This window comes from Camellia sinensis, chromosome 1 (assembly GCF_055761805.1).
Source record: "Camellia sinensis isolate YWXY chromosome 1, ASM5576180v1, whole genome shotgun sequence".
Lineage (NCBI taxonomy): Eukaryota > Viridiplantae > Streptophyta > Magnoliopsida > Ericales > Theaceae > Camellia > Camellia sinensis.
In genome coordinates this window covers 13,643,396-13,664,956 of record NC_138961.1, presented here as the reverse complement: position 1 = coordinate 13,664,956, position 21,561 = coordinate 13,643,396, and the positions used below count along the sequence as shown (strand labels likewise).

Below are 21,561 nucleotides of genomic sequence, written 5' to 3'. Positions count from 1 at the left end.
TGGCGCCTGATTGACCTGTAACAGAAAGAAGAGATTCCGGTGGTGGTTCGTCCACTCGGGGCCACTCCGACGATCAAGTCAGTTATCTCTCAAAGATAAATCAAGTGCTTAACTCACTATTCAGAATATAAATTACATACTTTAAACTCATAGGGGTGCCTCTCTTTTATAGTTAACTCAATCTTAGTCCCAATAGAAGCCTAGCTTCAATGGACTTCTGCTCAGTGCTTATCATGGACTCTTCAATAGATAAAGATAAACTCCTTAAGAACTTTATCCTTATTCAGACTGAAGTCCTTCCTTAATCTAGGACTCTTGTCCCTTATCTACTTATCCCAGATTCCGATATCTTCGGAGATAACCTCGGCTTAGCCGAGATCATCTCGGCGTTAAGACCACGACACATGGCACCTCGGCTGGCACCTCGGCGTCACCTTGGCCACGTGTTGGTGCTCAGAAAATATATCCCCACACAAAAATTTTAACCTCTTAAAATAATCAAAAACTTAAAAAACCTATTAAAATAACAACTTCCCAAACACTCACATTGTAAGGGCCTGATGGCTCTCTCTGTTCCCCCTCTAAGGTTTCATTTGACAACCTTTTGTTTTAGTCAAAAGGTCAATATAAATTGTCATATCACTCTGTTTACTTTTCTATATATCTTTTCGTATAAAGTCAAAAAATTACTAAAATAATGTGTCAAATGATGCCCAAATCCATCCTTGATTGAGATATTTCTTAAAAGAAAAATGTTTGGGAGTTCTAAATTGGGAGCACTAAAGGAGTTCCAGAGAGTGGGTCCCACTGACTGATGTGATATTTTGGCCTTAAGTTTTTTTTTTTCTTTTTTTTTTTTTGAATTTCCACCTCATTAGTGGTCCATTAGTGCTTCCAAATTAGTGGGATGTATCATTGTTGTTCTTAAAATTATTATTAATACTATTATACTCTCCACCCAATGGGGGTGTTTGGGAACCTAGTTTTTAGGGGTTTTTTTTTTTATTTTTTTTTCACTACAAGACAAATGTTTTACAAAAATAAAAAAAATAAAAAATCCAAACAAAATATCACATCAAACCCCATAATTATTTTACTTTTTCTCTCACAAATATCACATCTAACCACAAAAAAACTCAACTATCTTCCCAAACACAAAAAAAAATTTCTCCAATATTATCCTACAACTAAAAAAACTTACAAAAAAACTCACTTCCTAAACACCCACATTATTATGAGATATTTTAGAAAGATGGTTAAAAATTACTTTTTAACTTTTTTTTTTAATTTTTTATGAGAAAAAAAAATAAATTAAAAGTTATGAAGTAATTTTTAACTCATTTTTTAAAATACAACTTTTATAAAATTGAATTTCAATCATTCAAAAAAAATCACTCAAAAATATCTCTATTATGGAAAAGCCGCCCCCAACAAATATTTTCTTTTTCTAGAAAATGTATCGAACCAGCATGGGAAGTTTCCTACTTTAAGTTTTCTACCCACGTGGCCAATATTTTGACCGACGCGTGTACCCCAATTAGGAAAATAGAGCCGCCAACAAAGTTTTGGATAAGGTTATTTTGACTCGTCACGTTTCCAGAGCAGAAATCTGATGCGGTCACGCATAGCGGAGCCTGGTAAAGGGTTGAGGCCTTTGATATCTCTTGCTCTTGCTTGGCTTTTCAGTGTTTCAGCCAATTGGATTTGAGTTTGTTTGTGTATTATATGATCACCTTTGATTAAAAAATTACAATAGAAGTAAAACCACATGTTTTTGAAAAGCATATAATAAAAAACATGTTAAATGACTTTTGGGTTTTTCTATGCAATAGTGATTACCTTTAAGCATAATTACATGGAAATATAGTGGCTTATTTTGAAAAGATGGTAAAAAATAATTTTTTAATTTTTAATTAAGCTTTTGACTGTTTTAGATAAATGATTTAAGAAGTTGATAAAAAATTACATTTGACCTTTTTTATTAATATTTATTTATATATCAAATCATAATAAAATAACTAAACTATCCCCATTTATTTAAAATATTTATAATTTTACTCATGTAACACATTTTAATTCATAAGAGATAGAATTATAATTTCACCGTTGGTTAAAACCCAACTTCTCAAATGCAAAAAAAAGACCAAAAAAACTAATTTTTAACTTCTGCTACTAACCTAAAAAAGTGGCTAAAAGCCATCTTACCAAAACAGCCAGTAGAGTTATGCATAATAACCTCATTTCCAAATGGTGACACAGGATTGAATATTGTGTTCATTGAAACAATGTTCCAAACTCATTTTAATCACAAATCTGTATAGGATTTACGTGGACTCCATACAAATCAATAACTGTGAATTCATGACATTCACATGACATAATCATATCACTATCGTTGACAGCAATGGATAAAATTGCTCTATTTTCATTCTTCTTGTGAGTGCCAATTTTTCATTGAAATTTTTATTTGACAAAATTAATTTGCAATTTATTTAGTTTAAGCAATAATATTTTAAGAAGTTAAAGTACTTGATATAAAAAATAAAAATAAAAATAAAAAACCAGTTTTTCAGATTATTTGCTTTTTAAGCTTTAAATAAGTTTTTCCCAAAAAAAAAAAAAAAGGCTGTATGTCCATTTATATATGACACTGTCCATGATTCGGGTCCCTTTTGGGCTTTCTTTCCGTTCTTATTTTCTCTTATTTTTTGCTAGGCTCACAAGCTAAGCCGGAGACTACCTCTAACGGGCCAATAGACTGGGCCTGACTTCAACCCTTGTGCACATGCCCAGCCCAACCCAAGCCTTATTTAAGTTGACCCAGCTCGCTCGAGATAAGGACCCGAATCAGGTAAAAGCCTAGCAAGTCAGGTGGGCATCGGCTGGGCCACGAGCTTTTCGGCCTAATGATGGACACATTAAACTTCACACGTGAACAGGATCCACAACTCTGAATGCAAATTTGCCATCAGATACCAAATTCAACATCAAAATATAGTTGCAATAAATAAAAAAATGTGACGCGATCTCCATGAAACATTGAGCTTCAATCCCTACAAATTGATGAAGTTTACCATGATCTCATTCAGCTGAGAACACATTTTTAAAATAAAATTTCAAAAATAACCTTTTCACCTCTTAAAGAGGAACGGTGATGCGAACAACACAACAGATCATATAGATAATAGCTTAGGCCAACTCATGCAACCAATTGTTGCCCAAAAATTGACAATGCAAATAAAGCTAGCCAAGCTTTATAAAATCCAGTCTCAAATATAAGCATATTGTCATATAACTATCAAAATCCCAACATCTCAGAACAAGTTTGCACGACAAACGATAACGGAAAACAAAGGGGCAAATGAAGTTTTTGTCATAACAAGAAACACAAACACAATCCGATAACTGTCACACACTAAAAAAGAAAGGACTTACCTCAAGGAACCATCACGGCATCCTATATGAAACTAGGGTGTTGGTGTGAACATGAGAGTAGAAGCGAGGACCACAGATGCTTAAGTCCAAAACACGGGTCTCGTTTTTCTTGACATCATAAGCCATATAAATATCACCCTCCATTGTCAAGCCCTCTAAAACAAGCATTTCATCATCGTTCAGCCATCCAATAGGAAAGTAGAAATACAGGCCCCGAGGAGCATCGATGTTGATCTCATAGACTTTATCCCATTCTCCCCTGAGCCAGTCTTTCAAAACATATATTTCAAATTGCAAACTGAGTGGAGCTGTTACAAAACCAGATAGATAATTTCCCATCTTCGTATAAGCACAAGGCTCTATCGATCCACTTGGTGGAATAGGGACTTTGCGAATAGTTTCATCATCCACGTCCATCGCAGGAAAGTAAACGATTCCATCCTCTTCTTCAAAATCATAGTCGGTCCAATAAATCACCCCACTAACAGAAACCGGAAAATTGTCCAACTCCATATCTCCACGCATAAATGTCTGCTCACTACTGATTCTTCTCCACGAATTATCAATACCAATTGTCAACACAACCCAATGGTATTCTCTACTGAGATCTTCATAGGAATGAACTACTTTGTATTGCCTGGTAGAACGACCACGTGCAATACAGCTAGAATAGTACAGAGGATTCGGAGGCTCGTCAAGAGAAGGAAGCCTTGTTTTTTCCATGGTAACAGGATTCATGACATACAAAATTGTAATATCGATTAGGTCAATAAACAAAGCAATACCATCATAACTGGCTATCATTCTTCCAGGAAATTCATGTTTGTAATAAGTCAAACTGAAACTGAACTCGCCACCTTTTGTCTCAAAGAAATAGAAATTCGCGGGAGAACTGATAACTTCAATGAAAATACCCGTCTTTGCTTGTCGGAGGTGTGCCTCAATGAAAAAAGGATCATTAACTAAATATTCCCAACGCATGCAGACAGACCTCACAGATTCGTGAAGCAATTGAGCAGGAAGCCTTGAAAGGATGTTAATGATCAGTTCTTCAGGAAGACTTGTTATGGTGTTGCGTCGCTCTTCAATTTGATTGTCCACCAATATCTCTAATTCTTCGGAAAGATAAATTTCTTTCTCTGGATTAGCACAAAGAAAAACCATGAAGCCAATCTTGTCATAGCAATGTCACAAAAAGTATTACTCAAAATATAAATATGGCATCTACAGATACTGAAGATAAAACAAGGCAAGTCAATGAAGATTGTTTGGCCACACACAATGCAGCTTGATTAATGCACCAGTGGCATGAAGTAAATTTATAAAGTTAAACATGCTAAAATGATAATAAGTAGGCCAAATTTAGAACGAAATGGAAGTGGGACTGTAAAATAAATTGATGTATATTATTGATTTATTGATTACAAGATTGATAAATTACAATTCCTATACAATCTATATATAGAAGAAAATGTGGTAGTAGGTGTAGTGGAGGTGATAGTGGGTTAGGTGAAGTGGAGTGTGTGGTGAAGTGGAGGTAGGTGAAGTGGAGTGTGTAGTGGAGTAGGTGAAGGTAAAGATGGGAAATTCTAACAGCCCCCCGCAAACTCAAGGAGGAGAGAAACTAACCAACTTGAGTTTGGAGAGAGTAACAAAACAAGAAAATACATAAAAATAAAAAAGGATAGGAGACACTGTATGGTCGTGTCAGACCGTTGGTGAAGACACTGAATGGTGGTGTCATAACGTTGTAGAGGACACTGTATGGTGGTGTCATAATGGTGTAGAGGACACTGGATGGCGGTGTCAGACCGCTGTAGAAGACAGTATATGGGGTCATGTCGGACCGTTGTAGAAAAACAGTTTATGGGGTCATGTCGGACCGTTTGTAAAAGACAGTTTATGGGGTCATGTCGGACCGTTGTAGAAGACAGTTTATGGGGTCATGTCGGACCGTTGTAGAAGACAGTTTATGGGGTCATGTCGGACCGTTATAGAAGACAATGTTGTGACAGTTTACGGAGTCTTGCTGGACCCTTGTAGAAACTAACCGGAATCAATGTCGGGACAGTTTACAGAGTCTTGTCGGAAATGTGAAGAACCCTCATATGAGCTCTGTTACCAATAACTGATGTAGGCAGTGCAAAAAGCTCCTCATTTAGGACTGATTATGATTTGTCTTATTGTAGAGTTTTATGGTTTCCATGGATATAAGAAATGCATATGGTTTTGAGGCCACAATAATGCATAAAGAACCAAAGTTTTGGTGTTCTAAAACTAAAGTACTCATAATAGTAACTTCAGATGGTTTTGGATTTTTTCATGTGCCATGGTCGAATGTGTAAGATTTGTGAATAAAGTCTGTATTTTCAATTTGTTTGTTTACATTATATAGCCCCAAATCTATGACTAAAAAAAGGAAATACAATACTCTTGCCTAATACATGCCTAATTCCTAATATACACAATGCCATATATACACACAATGCCATATATACACAATACAACAATCTTGCCTAATACGTGCCTAATTCCTAATATACACAATATATTCTCACACCCCCACTCAAACTCAAGGTGTTTTAGCAGAAAACACTAAAAGCTTGCTAAGAAGAAACTGAAACCGAGCGGTAGTGTGAGTCTTGGTAAAGAAGTCCGCAAGTTGCAAAGCCGAGGAGACAAAAGGAAGCGAGATAGAGCCAGACTGCAGATGTTGTCGAACAAAGTGACAATCAATCTCAATGTGTTTGGTCCGTTAATGGAAGACAGTATTGTGAGCAATCTGAATAGTACTGCGATTGTCACAATAGAGAGAGGTCGGAGAAGATTGAGGAACGCCCAAGTCAGAGAGAAGACAACGAAGCCAGATAACTTCAGCAGTAGCATGAGCCATAGCATGATACTCAACTTCGGTAGTAAAGCGAGCAACAACAGTTTGTTTCTTACTTTTCCAAGAGATCAAGGAATCGCCAAGAAACATACAAAAACCAGACATGGATTTGCGATCAGTAACATCACGGCCCAATCAGAATCAGTATAGGCCACTAAATCCAGAGAGGAAATAGAGAATAACAGTAAACCTTGAAATATAGTACCTTGGAGATAGTGAAGAATCTGAACCAAGGTGGAATGTGTGGAGCGAGGAGCAGAGACAAACTGGCTAACCACATGAACAGCATAGGCAAGATCAGGACGAGTAACCATTAATAAGCAACCCACGAGCTCTCGATATAGAGTAGGATCGTCCAGAAGAACACCATCAGTAGTGTTAAACTTTACATTAAACTCAATTGCGATATCAAAAATCTTAGTGTCAATAAAATTAGCACGATGAATAACCTCATTGGCATACTTGGCCTGAGAGAGAAAGTAGCCCTTGGGAGAAGAAGCAACCTCAATACCAAGGAAATACCGCAATAGGCCCAAATCCTTCATTTCAAAGGTGTGGAAAAGATACTGCTTAATCTCAGATATAACAGAAAAGTCAGAACCAGTGATGATCATATCATCCACAAACAGTAACAACGCAACAAATCCAGCAGAGGTGCGGAGAAGAAATAAAGCAGAGTCCTCGGTACAAGAATGAAACCCAAGCTCAGTAACAGCAGTCTGAAAACGATCATACCAAGCACGAGGAAATTGCTTTAAACCATACAGAGCACGCCGAAGGCGACAAACTTGTCCAAAGGAATGGTGAAGGGCAGGGGGAGGATGCATGTAAACCTTCTCAGTGAGATGGCCATTGAGAAAAGCATTCTTAACATCCATCTAATAAAGAGGCCAAGAATGAACAACAACAGCAGAGATCAAAGTACGGACAGTAGTCATCTTGGCAACAAGAGCGAAGGTCTCCTCATAATCAATACCACACTCCTGTGAGAAACCTTTGGCAACTAGACGAGCTTTGTAGCGCTCAAGAGAACCATCAGAATGAGTCTTGACTTTGTAGACCCATTTGCAACCAACCAGATTCTTACCAACAGGCAAAGGAACCAACTCCCAAGTACTAGTGTTATGTAAAGCAGATGAGGTTTTAGGAAAAATGGTTCAGTTATTCATGAACGCAGAGATCGTCTGAGTTTGTTCAAGATTGATGTACGCAAAGATGGTGATGATACTAGTGATGTTGATCCTGGTCGGTCGATTTCGAAGGTTGGTGTTAGCAAAGATGAAGTTGATCGTAGAGGATCAGTCGTTATGGACTCCGCTGAATTTTCTAATTTTTTACGAAATGTAATCATCAATGTAAAAAATAGTGATGTGACTCAAGATGTAATAGTTGATGATAAGGGAAATGTAGTAAGTAAATAAAACTTTAAGTGGTTTCATAAATAAAACTAATAAAAATTTTCATTAATCATGACAGTAGTTACATTAACATCAAACCACTCTCTCATTTTTTGGGACATTGCATCTAACCAACTACTATCCCCATTAGTTAATATAATACATGGAATTCCTCCTCTAATAGTGAGATCTGGTTGGAATTTAACAAATACATAGAAGTCTCTCTGGCAACCTACTAAATTCTTCATTAATTTGGTAGGGACTGTCGAGTATTTGATGTCGTCTATGACGTTATAGTCAGCGTCTTGATCGTAGTCCTTGAAGCTTATTCTGCCGGAGAAGTAATTGTGTCGTCCGAAGCTTCTGGCCCAGGCGGTTTTGCCTGTTCTTGAGGGTCCTTCGAGGTAGAGGGAGACTGGACGGATGGGCCTCTGTCCTGGTTCCTGTTATCAGATAAGGAGGAGAGTTCTTTGTCAATATATAAATGGTTGATATTATTTTTGTGTATCCCTAATCTAAGGAAGTCGTCTTCCCTCCAAACGGAGAGACAACAATTTTGATATTATTTTTGATATGCCAAAAGATTCTCAAATGAGGGCCCCCTCTATTGTTGTGTTATCTAAAAAATATACTAATAATAATGTTGATGTTTGGCATTGTCCTCCAACGAAACCCATTCCGATTCTGACACGGACTAAGTCTATGGGTTTACTGGAGAGGCAAAGATATTTGTTATTAGGAGGTTTTGGGGAAAGTGGTTCAGTTATTCATGAGCGCAGAGGTCGTCTGAGTTTGTCCGAGATTGATGTACGCAGAGGTGGTGATGATACTAGTGATGTTGATCCTGGTCCGTCGATTTCGGAGGTTGGTGTTAGTAAAGAGAAAGTTGATCGTAAAGGATCAGTCGTTATGGACCCCGCTGAATTTTTTAATGCTTTACGAAATGTAATCATCAGTATAAAAAATAGTGATGTGACTCAAGATGTAATAGTTGATGATAAGGGAAATGTAGTAAGTAAATAAAACTTTAAGTGGTTTCATAAATAAAACTAATAAAATTTTTCATTAATCATGGCAGTGGTTACATTAACATCAAACCATTCTCTTATTTTTGGGGACATTGTATCTAACCAATTACTGTCCCCATTAGTTAATATAATACATGGAATTCCTCATCTAATAGTGAGATCTGGTTGGAATTTAACAAATACATGAAAGTCTCTCTGGCAACCTACTAAATTCTTCATTAATTCGGTCGGGACTGTCGAGTATTTGATGTCGTCTATGACGTTATGGACGGCGTCTTAATCGTAGTCCTTGAAGCTTATTCTGCCGGAAAAGTAATTGTGTCGTCCGAGGCTTCTGGCCCAGGCGGTTTTGCCTGTTCTTGAGGGTCCTTCGAGGTAGAGGGAGACTGGGCGGATGGGCTTCTGTTCTGGTTCCTGTTATCAGATGAGGAGGAGAGTTCTTCGTCAGTATATAAATGGTTGATATTATTTTTGTGTATCCCTAATCTAAGGAAATCGTCTTCCCTCCAAACGGAGAGACAACAATTTTGACATAACTCGTATTGAACGAAATTTCGACTTACAAACAAAATATTATTTTCTGCCCATTTTTTTACTTCTTCATTTAAGAAAGGAAATGAATTAAAGGGGCTAGTATATGGGAGCCTCTGTCTTTTGTAATGATCTCTCGAAAATGTTTTTAATTGGGGGTATTTTGTTACGTAATCGGTGGGACATCTTTCTTTACAGAGTGCAAAGAATTGTTCCTCCGTTTCTACTTCTGCAAGTATTCCTCTCCAGAGTTCGTCTCTATTTTTCGAAGGACTTTCCCCTTAGATGAAAATTCTCCCCATTCAACGAACTTGCCCCCTTTCTATATATATTGTCGACTTGCTGTTGGCTAGTGGAGTTTTTCTATATTTGGATGATAGATTTTGCCGTTGGTTCCAATGAGATCGAAAAATCTCGAGTTGGAGGTTTGGATCTTCTTCGTGCATTGAACCATGGCATGGAAGTGACGGTTTCTATCTTCGTGGAGCTCTCTTGCGAACAGACTAGTTGGAGAAGGGATTAGAGGAGTTCTAAGAGTTGTCTTTTGGGCATGGGCATTGTGGGTAGGTGAGGAAAACATTCGTGGCATAAAAACAGAAAGAGGCTTGGCGAGGCATTTTGTTGTAGTAAATAGTGAACTCACACTAGCCATATAAGGCCTCCCTATTAGTTAAAAAACCTGGTTGAATGGTGTGAGCGGTGTGACTGGGAGGGCGTTGTATTAATATTACTAGCGCCCCCCCTCCCGCTGATTTGAGCTGTCCATTGATGTACTTATGGACACGTGTATGGATGTGGTTAAAAGGAAGTCACACTCAGGCCTTGGTGTGAGTACTTTTGATTCCTTTGCCAGATAGTGCTATACACGTGTCGCTTTTCTGGTGGTTTGCGTGGCTGTAAAGCAAATATTTTTACAGAATGATAAACATAAAGCAAAGGCGGGAAAATAAATGTGTTTGAATTATTTTGAATGGAGAAACTTCATCCTTACATGTGGGCCATTTTTGCTATATATTTGGTACCAGAAAATATTTTATGGCAGAGAGGAATATGCTTTTGCAGTAGGATAGCTATTGTGGTGAAGTTGTTTTCTGGTACCTTGTTTCGTCCCTCCTTTTCTTTGTCTTTTTTTTTGATTTATTTGGTATACAATGTTGTACTTCTTAGAAGAGTATCCCAAGAATTACAGGCAGTTCACTCAAATGTGTGTAGATCGCTTTTTGACATGACAAATAGGACTGTGGGAAGAGAGCCGGCGGTCAGCTCCGGTGAAGTTTGTTCCGGTGTATGAGGAGCAGAGGGCAAATATATCAAAGCTAAGGTGTCTAAACAAAAGGGTTAGCAGAGGTAAGAGAATCTGCAAAATTTTTAGGATAAAAGATTTGGAGTGTTTTATAAAAAATGGAAGGAATAGGAAGCAGCCAGTATCGGACCCCCCCTGCGTGTCGGAGGTCAAGGACACCGGCGGCCAGCGGATATAAGCGGAGTTACCGTGGTCGTGCACCTTTTAAGGCGGCGTATGTTCGCCGATGGTACGTTCAGAATATTTCCCAATATATTAAGAAGACTAGAAGGGGAGTAAGGAAGTTGCAGTTGTACGATGAACAATTAAGGGACGTCAAATTTGATAATAAAGGTGTGGCGAGATTGCTTAATGATATTAAGCTGGGTAATAAGAGATGTGACCGCCAATCAGACAAGATTGTAGTTAAAGGTATAAAATTAATTGGGAAGGATAAATCACACTGACACCCCTTGAGATTTATGTTTATTACAGTTCCCCCCCTCACATTTGGGAAATTACACTGACTCCCCTGTTAATTTAATTTTATGTATGATGATCATTATGGTGAGAGGGGGAACTGTTATGAAACTTCAAACCTCAGGGGGCAATCTGTAATGAAACTTTAAACCTCAGGGAGAGGGATGTAATTTCTAAAAGATGAGGAAGGGAACTATAATAAACATAAACCTTAGGAGGTGTCAATGTAATTTACCTAATTGGGAATGTTCAATTGGGACAAGATGCTAAAGACGAAACTGTGGTCCACCACGTTTTGTCTTTCTTCATAAGTGATAATAGTCCGCCAGATTTCGTCCCCACACCTGACAAGATATTTATTGGAGTTGGCGAGGGTAATCCTGAGACCTGGATTGTTGATCCTGACCAGTCCGACCGGTTTTGGACACTAAAGAAAATGAGATTCAAGCTCGTTGGTGGCAAGGACAAAGAGTACGTTCGTCACGGGATAGAAGTTGTGGACCGGTTCTTCCCAGTTGATATTTGGACGGACTACAAAGATACACTGTTGGAAAATGTTAGAAGTATTCAAAAAGGTGCCATATATTTAGTGGCCGCCACTGTTAGTGGAAAAGAATGCAAAATTACTTTAAGGAGTCAAATGTACTTTAAGACTGTTTAGAATTATAATTTACGTTTTTTTATTTATAATGTTCAGGTTTTGAATGGAGGTGGACGATATAAAAACTGGTGTTATTGAAGGTGTTTCAACAAGTGATTTCAGTAGTATTGAACTTGCGTTGCCTAATTTATTTTCTCAATTGAGGTTAAGATACAAACAAAAAAGTATTAAGGTTAATAAAATATTGATAAAATATTCACCTCTTTGCACACCTAATGCCAGTGGGTTGGTTAGAATAAATATTTATGATCGGAGGTTAGATGGTAATGACAGTTTGCAGGCGTAGTTTATTTTCCCGGTGGATTGTCAATGCGAGTTAGTCTATTATGGGAATGGTTATTGTTCAATTAACGACAAATAGGTGCCATGGATGGTGAAGTATCGACTTGAAAATTCGACTATTAAAAGGGAGATTACATATTGTAAAATGAAGGGGTATCTGAAGTATTCTACGAGTGACATGCCAGAAGATTCGCAAATGAGGGCCCCCTCTATTGTTGTGTTATCTAAATAATATACTAATGATAATGTTGACGTTTGGCATTGTCCTCCAATGAAGCCCATTCCGATTCTGACACAGACTAAGTCTATGGGTTTACCGGAGAGGCGAAGAGATTTGTTGTTATGAGGTTTTGGAGAAAGTGGTTCAGTTATTCATGAACGCAGAGGTGGTGATGATACTAGTGATGTTGATCCTGGTCCGTCGATTTCGAAGGTTGGTGTTAGCAAAGATGAAGTTGATTGTAGAGGATCAGTCGTTATGGACCCCGCTGAATTTTTTAATATTTTACGAAATATAATCATCAGTGTAAAAAATAGTGATGTGACTCAAAATGTAATAGTTGATGATAAGGGAAATATAGTAAGTAAATAAAACTTTAAGTGGTTTCACAAATAAAACTAATAAAATTTTTCATTAATCATGACAGTGGTTACATTAGCATCAAACCACTCTTTCATTTTTTGAGACATTACATCTAACCAACTACTGTCCTCATTAGTTAATATAATACATGAAATTCCTCCTCTAATAGTGAGATCTAGTTGGAATTTAACAAATACATGGAAGTCTCTCTGGCAACCTACTAAATTCTTCATTAATTCAGTAGGGACTGCCGAGTATTTGATGTCGTCTATGACGTTATAAACGGCGTCTTGATCGTACTCCTTGAAGCTTATTCTGCCGGAGAAGTAATTGTGTCGTCCGAGGCTTCTTCTGGCCCAGGCGGTTTTGCCTGTTCTTGAGGGTCCTTCGAGGTAGAGGAAGATTGGGCGGATGGGCCTCTAAAATCATTTGCCGAAACACCTTCAACAACACTTTTTTATATCGTCCACCTCCATTCAAAACCCGAACATTACAAATAAAAAAGCATAAATTATAATTCTAAACCGTCTTAAAGTACATTTGACTCCTTAAAGTAATTTTGCATTCTTTTCCACTAACAGTGGCAGCCACTAAATATATGGCACCCTTCTGAATACTTCCAACATTTCCCAACAGCGTATCTTTGTAGTCTGTCCAAACATCAACTGGGAAGAACCGGTCCACAACTTCTATCCCATGATGAACGTACTCTTTGTCCTTGTCACCAACGAGCTTGAATCTCATTTTCTTTAGCATTCGAAACCGGTCGAACTGGTCAGGATCTCCATAACTTGAACCCAATGAGGATCCTGACAAGCCTCCTTGTAAGACTAAGGTTCTGAAAAAGAGTGAATAACAAACAAAAAAGTACGACAAGAAGCAGAAAAACATGTATTAGACCAACCCAACTTGTTTGGAGGACGACACTCACGAGGATAGCAGTGTGCAGCAGGATCAGAGTTGTCAAAAGCAGAAGGAACAACAATAGGAGTAGAGACAACTGGTGGTGGGGGAGCCTTGCAACGAGAATAAACCAACAATGGAAGGGAAGAAACAGCCGAAAGAGAAAGAGCCATAGGTGACGTAGACGGAGAAGTAGGAATGGCCTCAGGAGGAACAGTGGCGATATACTCATCTGATGGGACCGCAGAAGGATATTGGTCAATGTGAACCAAATCCTCTGTGGAAATGAGAGCAATGAGAGGGGGAAACTAAAAGTAAGACAGACATTCAAGAAATGCAACATGACGGGAGACATAGAGGCGACGAGAGACAGAGTCGTAACAGTGGTAGCCTTTCTAAGTAAGACTGTAGCCCGAAAAGACACACAAGACAGACCGGGCACTGAGTTTGGTCCGATCTTTACGGGGAAGAAGGACAAAACAAGCAGACCCAAAGGCACGTAGGAGGGAATAATTGGGAGGTTGGAAATACAGAGTCTTATTAGGGAAGTGACCGGAGAGTAGGGGAGTCGGCACGCGATTAAGGAGGAAAGAAGTGGTAAGAACTGCCTCGCCCCAGAATGGTGCTGGAACAGAGGCAGAGAGAAGAAGAGATCGAGCTGTCTCAAGGAGATGACGGTGTTTACGCTTAGCACGACCATTTTGGGCAGGGGTATCAGTACAGGAGGTTTGGTGAACAGTGCCCAATTTAGCCAAATACTCACAGAATTTAGTTTTAAAGTATTCCCTACCCAAGTCAGACCGAAGTATTTTAATTGTTGCCCCAAACTGTGTAGTGATCATAGACTGAAAGGTACGATAGATCTGGTAGAAACCAGATTTATGAGCCATAAGATAAACCCAGGTATAGCGGGTACAATCATCAACAAATGACACAGTACGCAGAACCCCCTTTAGTAAGAGCAAGAGAATGTCCCCAGACATCAGTATGGACAAGAGAAAAAGGGAAAACAGAAATAGAAGTACTATTATTAAAAGATAAAGCTGTCATTTTAGCAAGTTTATATCCTCGACACTCATTAATTTGACTAGGAGAAACTTTACCTAACAATCTTGACTGAGCTAAAGACCGCGAGCTGTCAACAGACAAATGACCTAAGCGAGAATGCCATAAATAAAACTGACTCGACTGAGAATCTAATTGAAAAGATGAAAGTGCAACAGGGGAGGTAGACAGAGGAAGATGTAGGCTTTCCACCACATAGAGATCTCCAACTTTACGGCTGGCCCCAATCTGCTTCTTGGACACCCGATCTTGCACATAACAGACAGAAGAAAAAAAATAACATCAAAACTAGAAACATCAAGCTGACCAATAGAAAGCAAGCTAACAGACAGTTGAGAAACATAAAGAACAGAGGAAATACTAACAGCAGACAAGGCAGAGGGTAAAACAAACCCAATAGATAGGACAGACATACCAGACCCATTAGCAGTATTAATAATAATAGGAACAGGAGGGGGGATACAGTTTTGGAGTAAGGAAATGTGAGGAGTCATATGATGAGAGGCACCAGAATCAAAAAGCCAGACAAAGGAATATCTGAAGAAGACCCAATCAAACCTGAATGTAGAGAGGTGAGAGCAGAGGCAAAGGAAGATGACTGAGAGATAGACCAGAGATGCTGAAGTTGGGCAATCTGGGCACTTATGGAAGCCAAGTCAGAATCAGAAGCCGGAGAAGATGCAGTATAAGCAGCAGGAGGGCGAAAAGTACTTGGAGTAGGACCTCGGAAATGTGACTGAGACGACTGTGCAGACTGACGGCCCTTCTTGGGACAATTATTCTTCCAATGGCCCTTCTGATGGCAAAAAGCACACTCATCAGAAGCTAGTAGCCACTTCTTGGACTTCGCATGGCCCTGAAGCTGATAAGATGGTGAGGCTGACAACAGAGAAGGCTGAGTAGGAGCCAAGAAGAGAGATGGAGGCAAAGTCTGACTGACCGTTTTAAGGCGGGTTTCCTCGGAGAGAAGCTCACGAGCAATAGCATCCACAGAGGGGAGAGGAAACCGATGAAGGATGCCACCACGAATAGCTTCATACTGAGGGGAGTGAGCTGTTAAGAACTGCACTAAACGACCTTGCCCCCGAAACTCAACATAAGCGTCTAGTCCATGAGAGCCAACTAATCTTAGAAACCTGTCATCTCCTGAATAGATTGATCCCACTGACGAGCACTCTAAACGGTTGTTTCCAACTCATACCGCTTGGCAAAGTTGGACTACTAATACACACCCAATAAATAGTCCCACACCTCCTTGGCGGTACTGTATTTAGAAAACATCATTCCAATACGGTCATCCACAGAATTATGAAACCAGGTCAAAATTTGGACATTATCACACTCCCAAGTATCACAAGAAGTTAGATATCCTTCTTGTTTCGGATTCGATGGACGAGGAATAGAACTAGAAACATAGCCCTATTTTTTTGACCAAGAAGGAAATTATCATAACACTGGCCCAATAAACATAATTGGCACCAGTGAGTTTGCATCTGATTGCTTGAATTTTGGTGTCCGTCATTGTAATAAACCAAAGGGGCCAAACTATAACTAAGTTTTAACACCAAAAAACAGTGCTTAAAGACACTATGGGAGCCAGAAAAAAATATATATCAGCTTATTGGGGTTAACTCAAATAAGGCCTACAATGAATCCAGCCCAAACAAATATCACACCCCCCATCTATATAAAGGGGGGCATCTAGAAGAGGGGGTAGGCCTCATCTCTCTCTACTCCACACAGCACACAAACACTCTTCATTTTTATACATTCATTCTTTCAATCAAATGACTAACTTCACTATCGAAGTGTCTCCGGCAGGCAACCCCGGTTGGGTGGCGCCGATCATGCTCATCATTGCAGATATACAGGAACAAAGTTCATCTCTTCATTGGATCTCTACAATCCATATGAGAAGATATTTCATGGTCTCACAATTGGCGCCGTCTGTGGGAATCGTCTGCAAGAATTCAACAAAGGAGATAATAAACACCACACTCAAGATACTCAAATCATCCTTACCCGGTTACTAGAAACAAGACCCACGGTTAATCCTGCCTTTTTCCTCTTTGTTTAAAGTTATCTTTGAAGTTCAATCTTGCTGTCTATATGCATATACGTATATATACAGATATATATGTATATATTTATGCTCATAGATTTGGTCCAAACTCTTGTTTAATATCTATCTTGGCATTCTCTCTGAAAGAGTAGCCGGCACATATTAGTTAAATTTACTATAGCATTTTCATGTTCTCGCTCTAAAAATGAGTTTCACACTTTTCTCGGTAACAGCATCTTTTCGACATTACAAACGAGATTGCTTGGCCAAATTCATATGGTCTACCATTTATTTATTTATTCTTTGTTTCTCAACACTTACCTTGCAGTTGATTGCTAACGTAGATGTGTACCTATGTTAAAAACAAAAGTTAGTCTTCCCTGTTTCTCTCTCTAGACGAAACTGACATAAACAGTGCCATGAGTTATTATAAAAAAAAAATTAAGATTTTTACTTCCTAATTTGTGCTAATTTGAGGCAATCTCTCTCTTTCTCTCTATATATGTGTATACATAGGAATGCATTTGTCATGAACGGCTCATCTTGATGCCGACCAAAATCTTGGCAAAACTGAAGAAGTTGCATGCGTAAAGAAGTCTTGCCAACAACTATGTTGACATTAGAATCACAAGTATTCCAACAAAGGTTGTTCGGCAAACCAACAATGGAGCTATTCAGCAGCTCTTCCACCTTTCTCGGCATCACTACACCCCAAGCTACCCATTGTTACAACACAACTCGGCATGTCGGCACCCCAATCTAGTCGCAGCGAACGTTGCAGAAGGCTACTCAACATGACCACATATGGACCTTTGCACTACTCGACAACCATTCCGCATTAACCGGCCATTCCAATGACCTGTCCCCATTTATTAATTCGGCACTCAAACCATGTACGACGCCCTTCTGAACAACAATGCCGAGAAGATAACACCGAACATGCACCGCCAAGCGCATGTAGAACTGGCACTCACGCATCCTATCCATTCGGCAATGTCGCCATCTAGCAAGACTTATCTCTAGAAATGGAATTATCAGCCGATTGTCACATTCGCACAGTGCAATTTGTTCTCCGACTCTCAGCGCCATGACGTTGTCATCAAGCTAATAGGCAATGATAATCAAGAATGCGTGTATATCATCATGTCGGCTACAACCGCGATGCCAAGAACAAAATTTAAGTCTCTTTAGGGTCATCTTGGAAACATACTCCACAACATTTGTCATCTTCTCGAAACAAAAATACCACATTTTCGGCAAAAATCTTATGATCTCATTCCCAAGAGTGCATCCACCTTCCTTGGCGCTACCGTCTCGGCATAACACTAACATCTCGGCATATTTGTCACGGTGATTGAAGGCGTCATGTTACGATGAAATTTTTGCAGTTGTAACAATCTAATTTTGAGCATACCAGTGTGAAATACTCATTGAGACAAGTTCAACATAGCAAACCGCATCGAAATCAGAGCTAAAATGAAGTCATACGAGCCAATTGAAATTTGCCCAGAAAATCATATATTTTGCCAAAGTAGACGACCCAAGAGTTGGCAAAACGTAAGAAATTATTCGATGGATTGCAGCTAAGTTACATCCTGTAATAACCGAACAATTAAGTTCAAATATATAATGTACAAAATATGGACACAAGGCATGTCATGGCAGAGTGGTTCAATGTTAATCCTTTATCACGAGAGCGCGGGTTCAATTCTTGCCAGCAACACTAATTTTCTTTTATTTTTTGCAATAGAAAAGCAATTATCCGGTGAATCGCAGACCACCAGTCTCCACCGATCTGAGCCTTCAGAATCATTTTGGCTATAACTACATCATGAGTCTGAGTACAGCAATCCTATAGTCGTTTCCAACTATATGGAGCATTCTGAACACATCTGTATGGTCTGAGTCTGCAAATTTCATACCCAAAATTTGTAGATTTTATATGCAGTGCCATATATCGCAGCTCAAACAACACTTTTGCCACCAAGCCTGTCATTTGATTAATGCCGAATTCAACAACTTTGGCGTCTTCCCGCCACTACAACAACCCGCATCATCCGGCAATTTTGGCTCAAGTCTATATCAAATTCCTTCCGAATAACCGTTGTCATTCGAAAGGAATGGGGCAACTATACTTTGTTCTCAGCTTACTTCTCGGCAATGTTGGCCAACGTCCAATCTGAATTTCTTCCAAATAACTAACGTCATTCGCAAGCAATGGGGCAATGGCGATCCAATGTTACATGTTCACGACAATGGAAGCAATTTTCCAACTAAATTCCATGACAGTTCAATGTGGTGATGGTACAATTTAATTGGCTAACGCTCATCGCCGAACTCCACTCACTCAGCCCTTTCAATTCGACAACTTGGCAATTCAATCTCTGTTCAGCCGCATCAAAACCTACTGCGCAAAAACTTATGCATCATTCATACACCTACAACTGGGTCACTACTGTTCTCAGCAACCCATTGTCTCGGTCGAACTTTATGTCATCCATTCCCCCAATAATCTAGTTGGCCGAGTATCAACATCAATTCCGGAGTCACATTGGAGTCCAATTCTACCAATTTCGCACCTTTCGCACCTATTACTAGGATCAACGACCTGGAACGTTCGGGCGTTACAAGATTGCTCCACAATCACATCATATCTGATTGGCATACAATTTCAGCAGCATGATCATGGGGCTAGAAAAAAATCCTCCGTCCTTCCCGATCATTTATTTCGTTACCTTGGTCATTTATTGCCAACTGAGACATCTTAATCCATTTTCCGCTTTCCACTTAGGGCATATCAACCGTTTATCATCTCGGCACCTCTACTATGCATGCATACTGGGCCCACTTGGTACAAGCATTACAAAGACAATTACTTGAGTTACAAATTCCCGCTCCTTTTCACACAGCTCCAAGCAAGCAACAGTTTTGGGGCAATAAACTCATACTACACATTCAGCTACACGCTCGGTAATTCTTCTCATATTTTTGCGGCTTTTACAGCTTTCCACTTTTTTGTGGCTGATATATCTGTATTATTTGGTACAGGCAATCATTGACACGGATTATTATCCTTGCAATGTCTACAATTGATAGCCGCCAAACACCAACAAACGCCTCCATATTTTGGAGCTCTCCGTACTCGGCACATAGAAATATCTCTAGCTCGACACAGAAGTCCATATTTTGAAGCGATTTTCACACTTGGCAATACACTCCACCCTCGCCCGAGGGTTACAATACGGCGGCCTACACCCTTGCCCAGGGGTTATAATACCGCGGCCTACACCCTTACTGTAACGACCCCAAAATGCATATAAGGCATTATCTTTGTTTACCTATGGGTTAATGTGCTTTAATGTGATTATATCTATATGAATTGAGGAATTATCTGTTGAGTTACGCCCTTGAAACTGAAATTACCGACTTCATGGGTTCAAAAATAAAAATTGAGTACTTGAATATGTTAATGGGAATTTTTAGAGCTATTTGGGAAAGTTAATTGGAAATTTATTTCGTCTGATTCGTTAGGTGGTTAACTTTGCACTGCAAATTGAAGGCCTTAGAGGCTTCAGAAACCAGAACGGAGTACATAGCTATGATCACATAATTTTTAGAGTCATATGAGAAGTTTAATTGAAATTTGATTTCGTACTATTCGTAAGGGCGCGTTTGGCTCTCCTTATTTGTGATAAGCTTTTATATATATATATACATATGATATGAGTTGTTGAACTCATCAATTGGAGTCCAAAAATATCTAAGGGAGAGTGTTAAAATTGAAGTATTATTGATTGATGTATGTTGATTCATATTCTGTCTATTACAAATGGTTCCTTATATAGATGTAGGTGTAGTGGATGGTGTGTAGTGGATGGTGATAGTGGTGTAGTGGGTTAGGTTTAGTGGAGTAGGTGAGGTGGTAGTGGTGTAGTGGGTTAGGTTTAGTGGAGTAGGTGAGGTGGTAGTGGTGGTAGGTGATGGTAAATTCTAACAGCCCCCCGCAAACTCAAGGAGGATAGAAACTAACCAACTTGAGTTTGAAGAGAGGAACAAAACAAGAAAATACATAAAAAAAAAGGATAGGAGACACTGTATGGTCGTGTCAGACCGTTGGTGAAGACACTGTATGGTGGTGTCATAACGTTGTAGAGGACACTGTATGGGGGTGTCATAACGTTGTAGAGGACACTGTATGGTGGTGTCATAACGGTGTAGAGAACACTGGATGGCAGTGTCAGACCGATGTAGAAGACAGTTTATGGGGTCATGTCGGACCGTTGTAGCAGACAATGTTGTGACAGTTGTTGTGACAGTTTACGGAGTCTTGCTGGACCCTTGTAGAAACTAACCGGAATCAATGTCGGGACAGTTTACAGAGTCTTGTCGGACCCTTGTAGAAACTAACCGGAATCAATGTCGGGACAGTTTACAGAGTCTTGTCGGACCCTTGTAGAAACTAACCGGAATCTATGTCGGGACAGTTTACAGAGTCTTGTCGGACCCTTAAAAAGTCGCACCCTCAAAAGGTGTGCCCAATTCATAAAAAGGCGTGCCATCAAAAAACGTGCCATCAAAAGGCGCGCCCAAGTTGTCGGCGAGCACCGAGAGGCGCATGATGCGCGTGTCTGCCTCTTCGTCAGGGTCTTTATAAACTGAGGCTGAGGCTTGGAAGCAGAGACAAAAAAACCTGCTAGAAAAACTCTGAAAAACGCTTCGTTTTCTGAGAGAGATTCCTGAGAGAGACACTCTGTTGCGAGAGATATTCTGTAACACTCTGAAAAACTCTTCGTTTTCTGAGAGAGATTCCTGAGAGAGTCTGTAACACTCTGTTGCGAGAGATATTCTGTAACACTCTGTTGCCCAGAAAATGGCTTCATCTTCCCGTGGTCTGCTCACTCTCTTTCCAGACCTTAACGAGTCCACAAGAGAAATAACTGGTGCGGTGGCCAGTGAACCTCA

The 21,561-nt window shown here is 39.5% G+C and overlaps 1 protein-coding gene across 2 annotated transcripts in view; it reads right to left on the bottom strand.

Moving 5' to 3' along the window:
* Positions 1 to 3,253: 3,253 nt before the first annotated feature.
* LOC114288875 (uncharacterized) overlaps positions 3,254 to 21,561 on the bottom strand; it is a 29,676-nt gene continuing 11,368 nt past the window's right edge. For both annotated transcript variants that reach the window (XM_028232496.2, XM_082871975.1), the window contains one exon: positions 3,254 to 4,574. In XM_028232496.2, the coding sequence (XP_028088297.2) occupies positions 3,448 to 4,574 (1,127 nt within the window). In that variant the 3' untranslated portion in view covers positions 3,254 to 3,447. The remainder of the gene's footprint in view (positions 4,575 to 21,561) is intronic.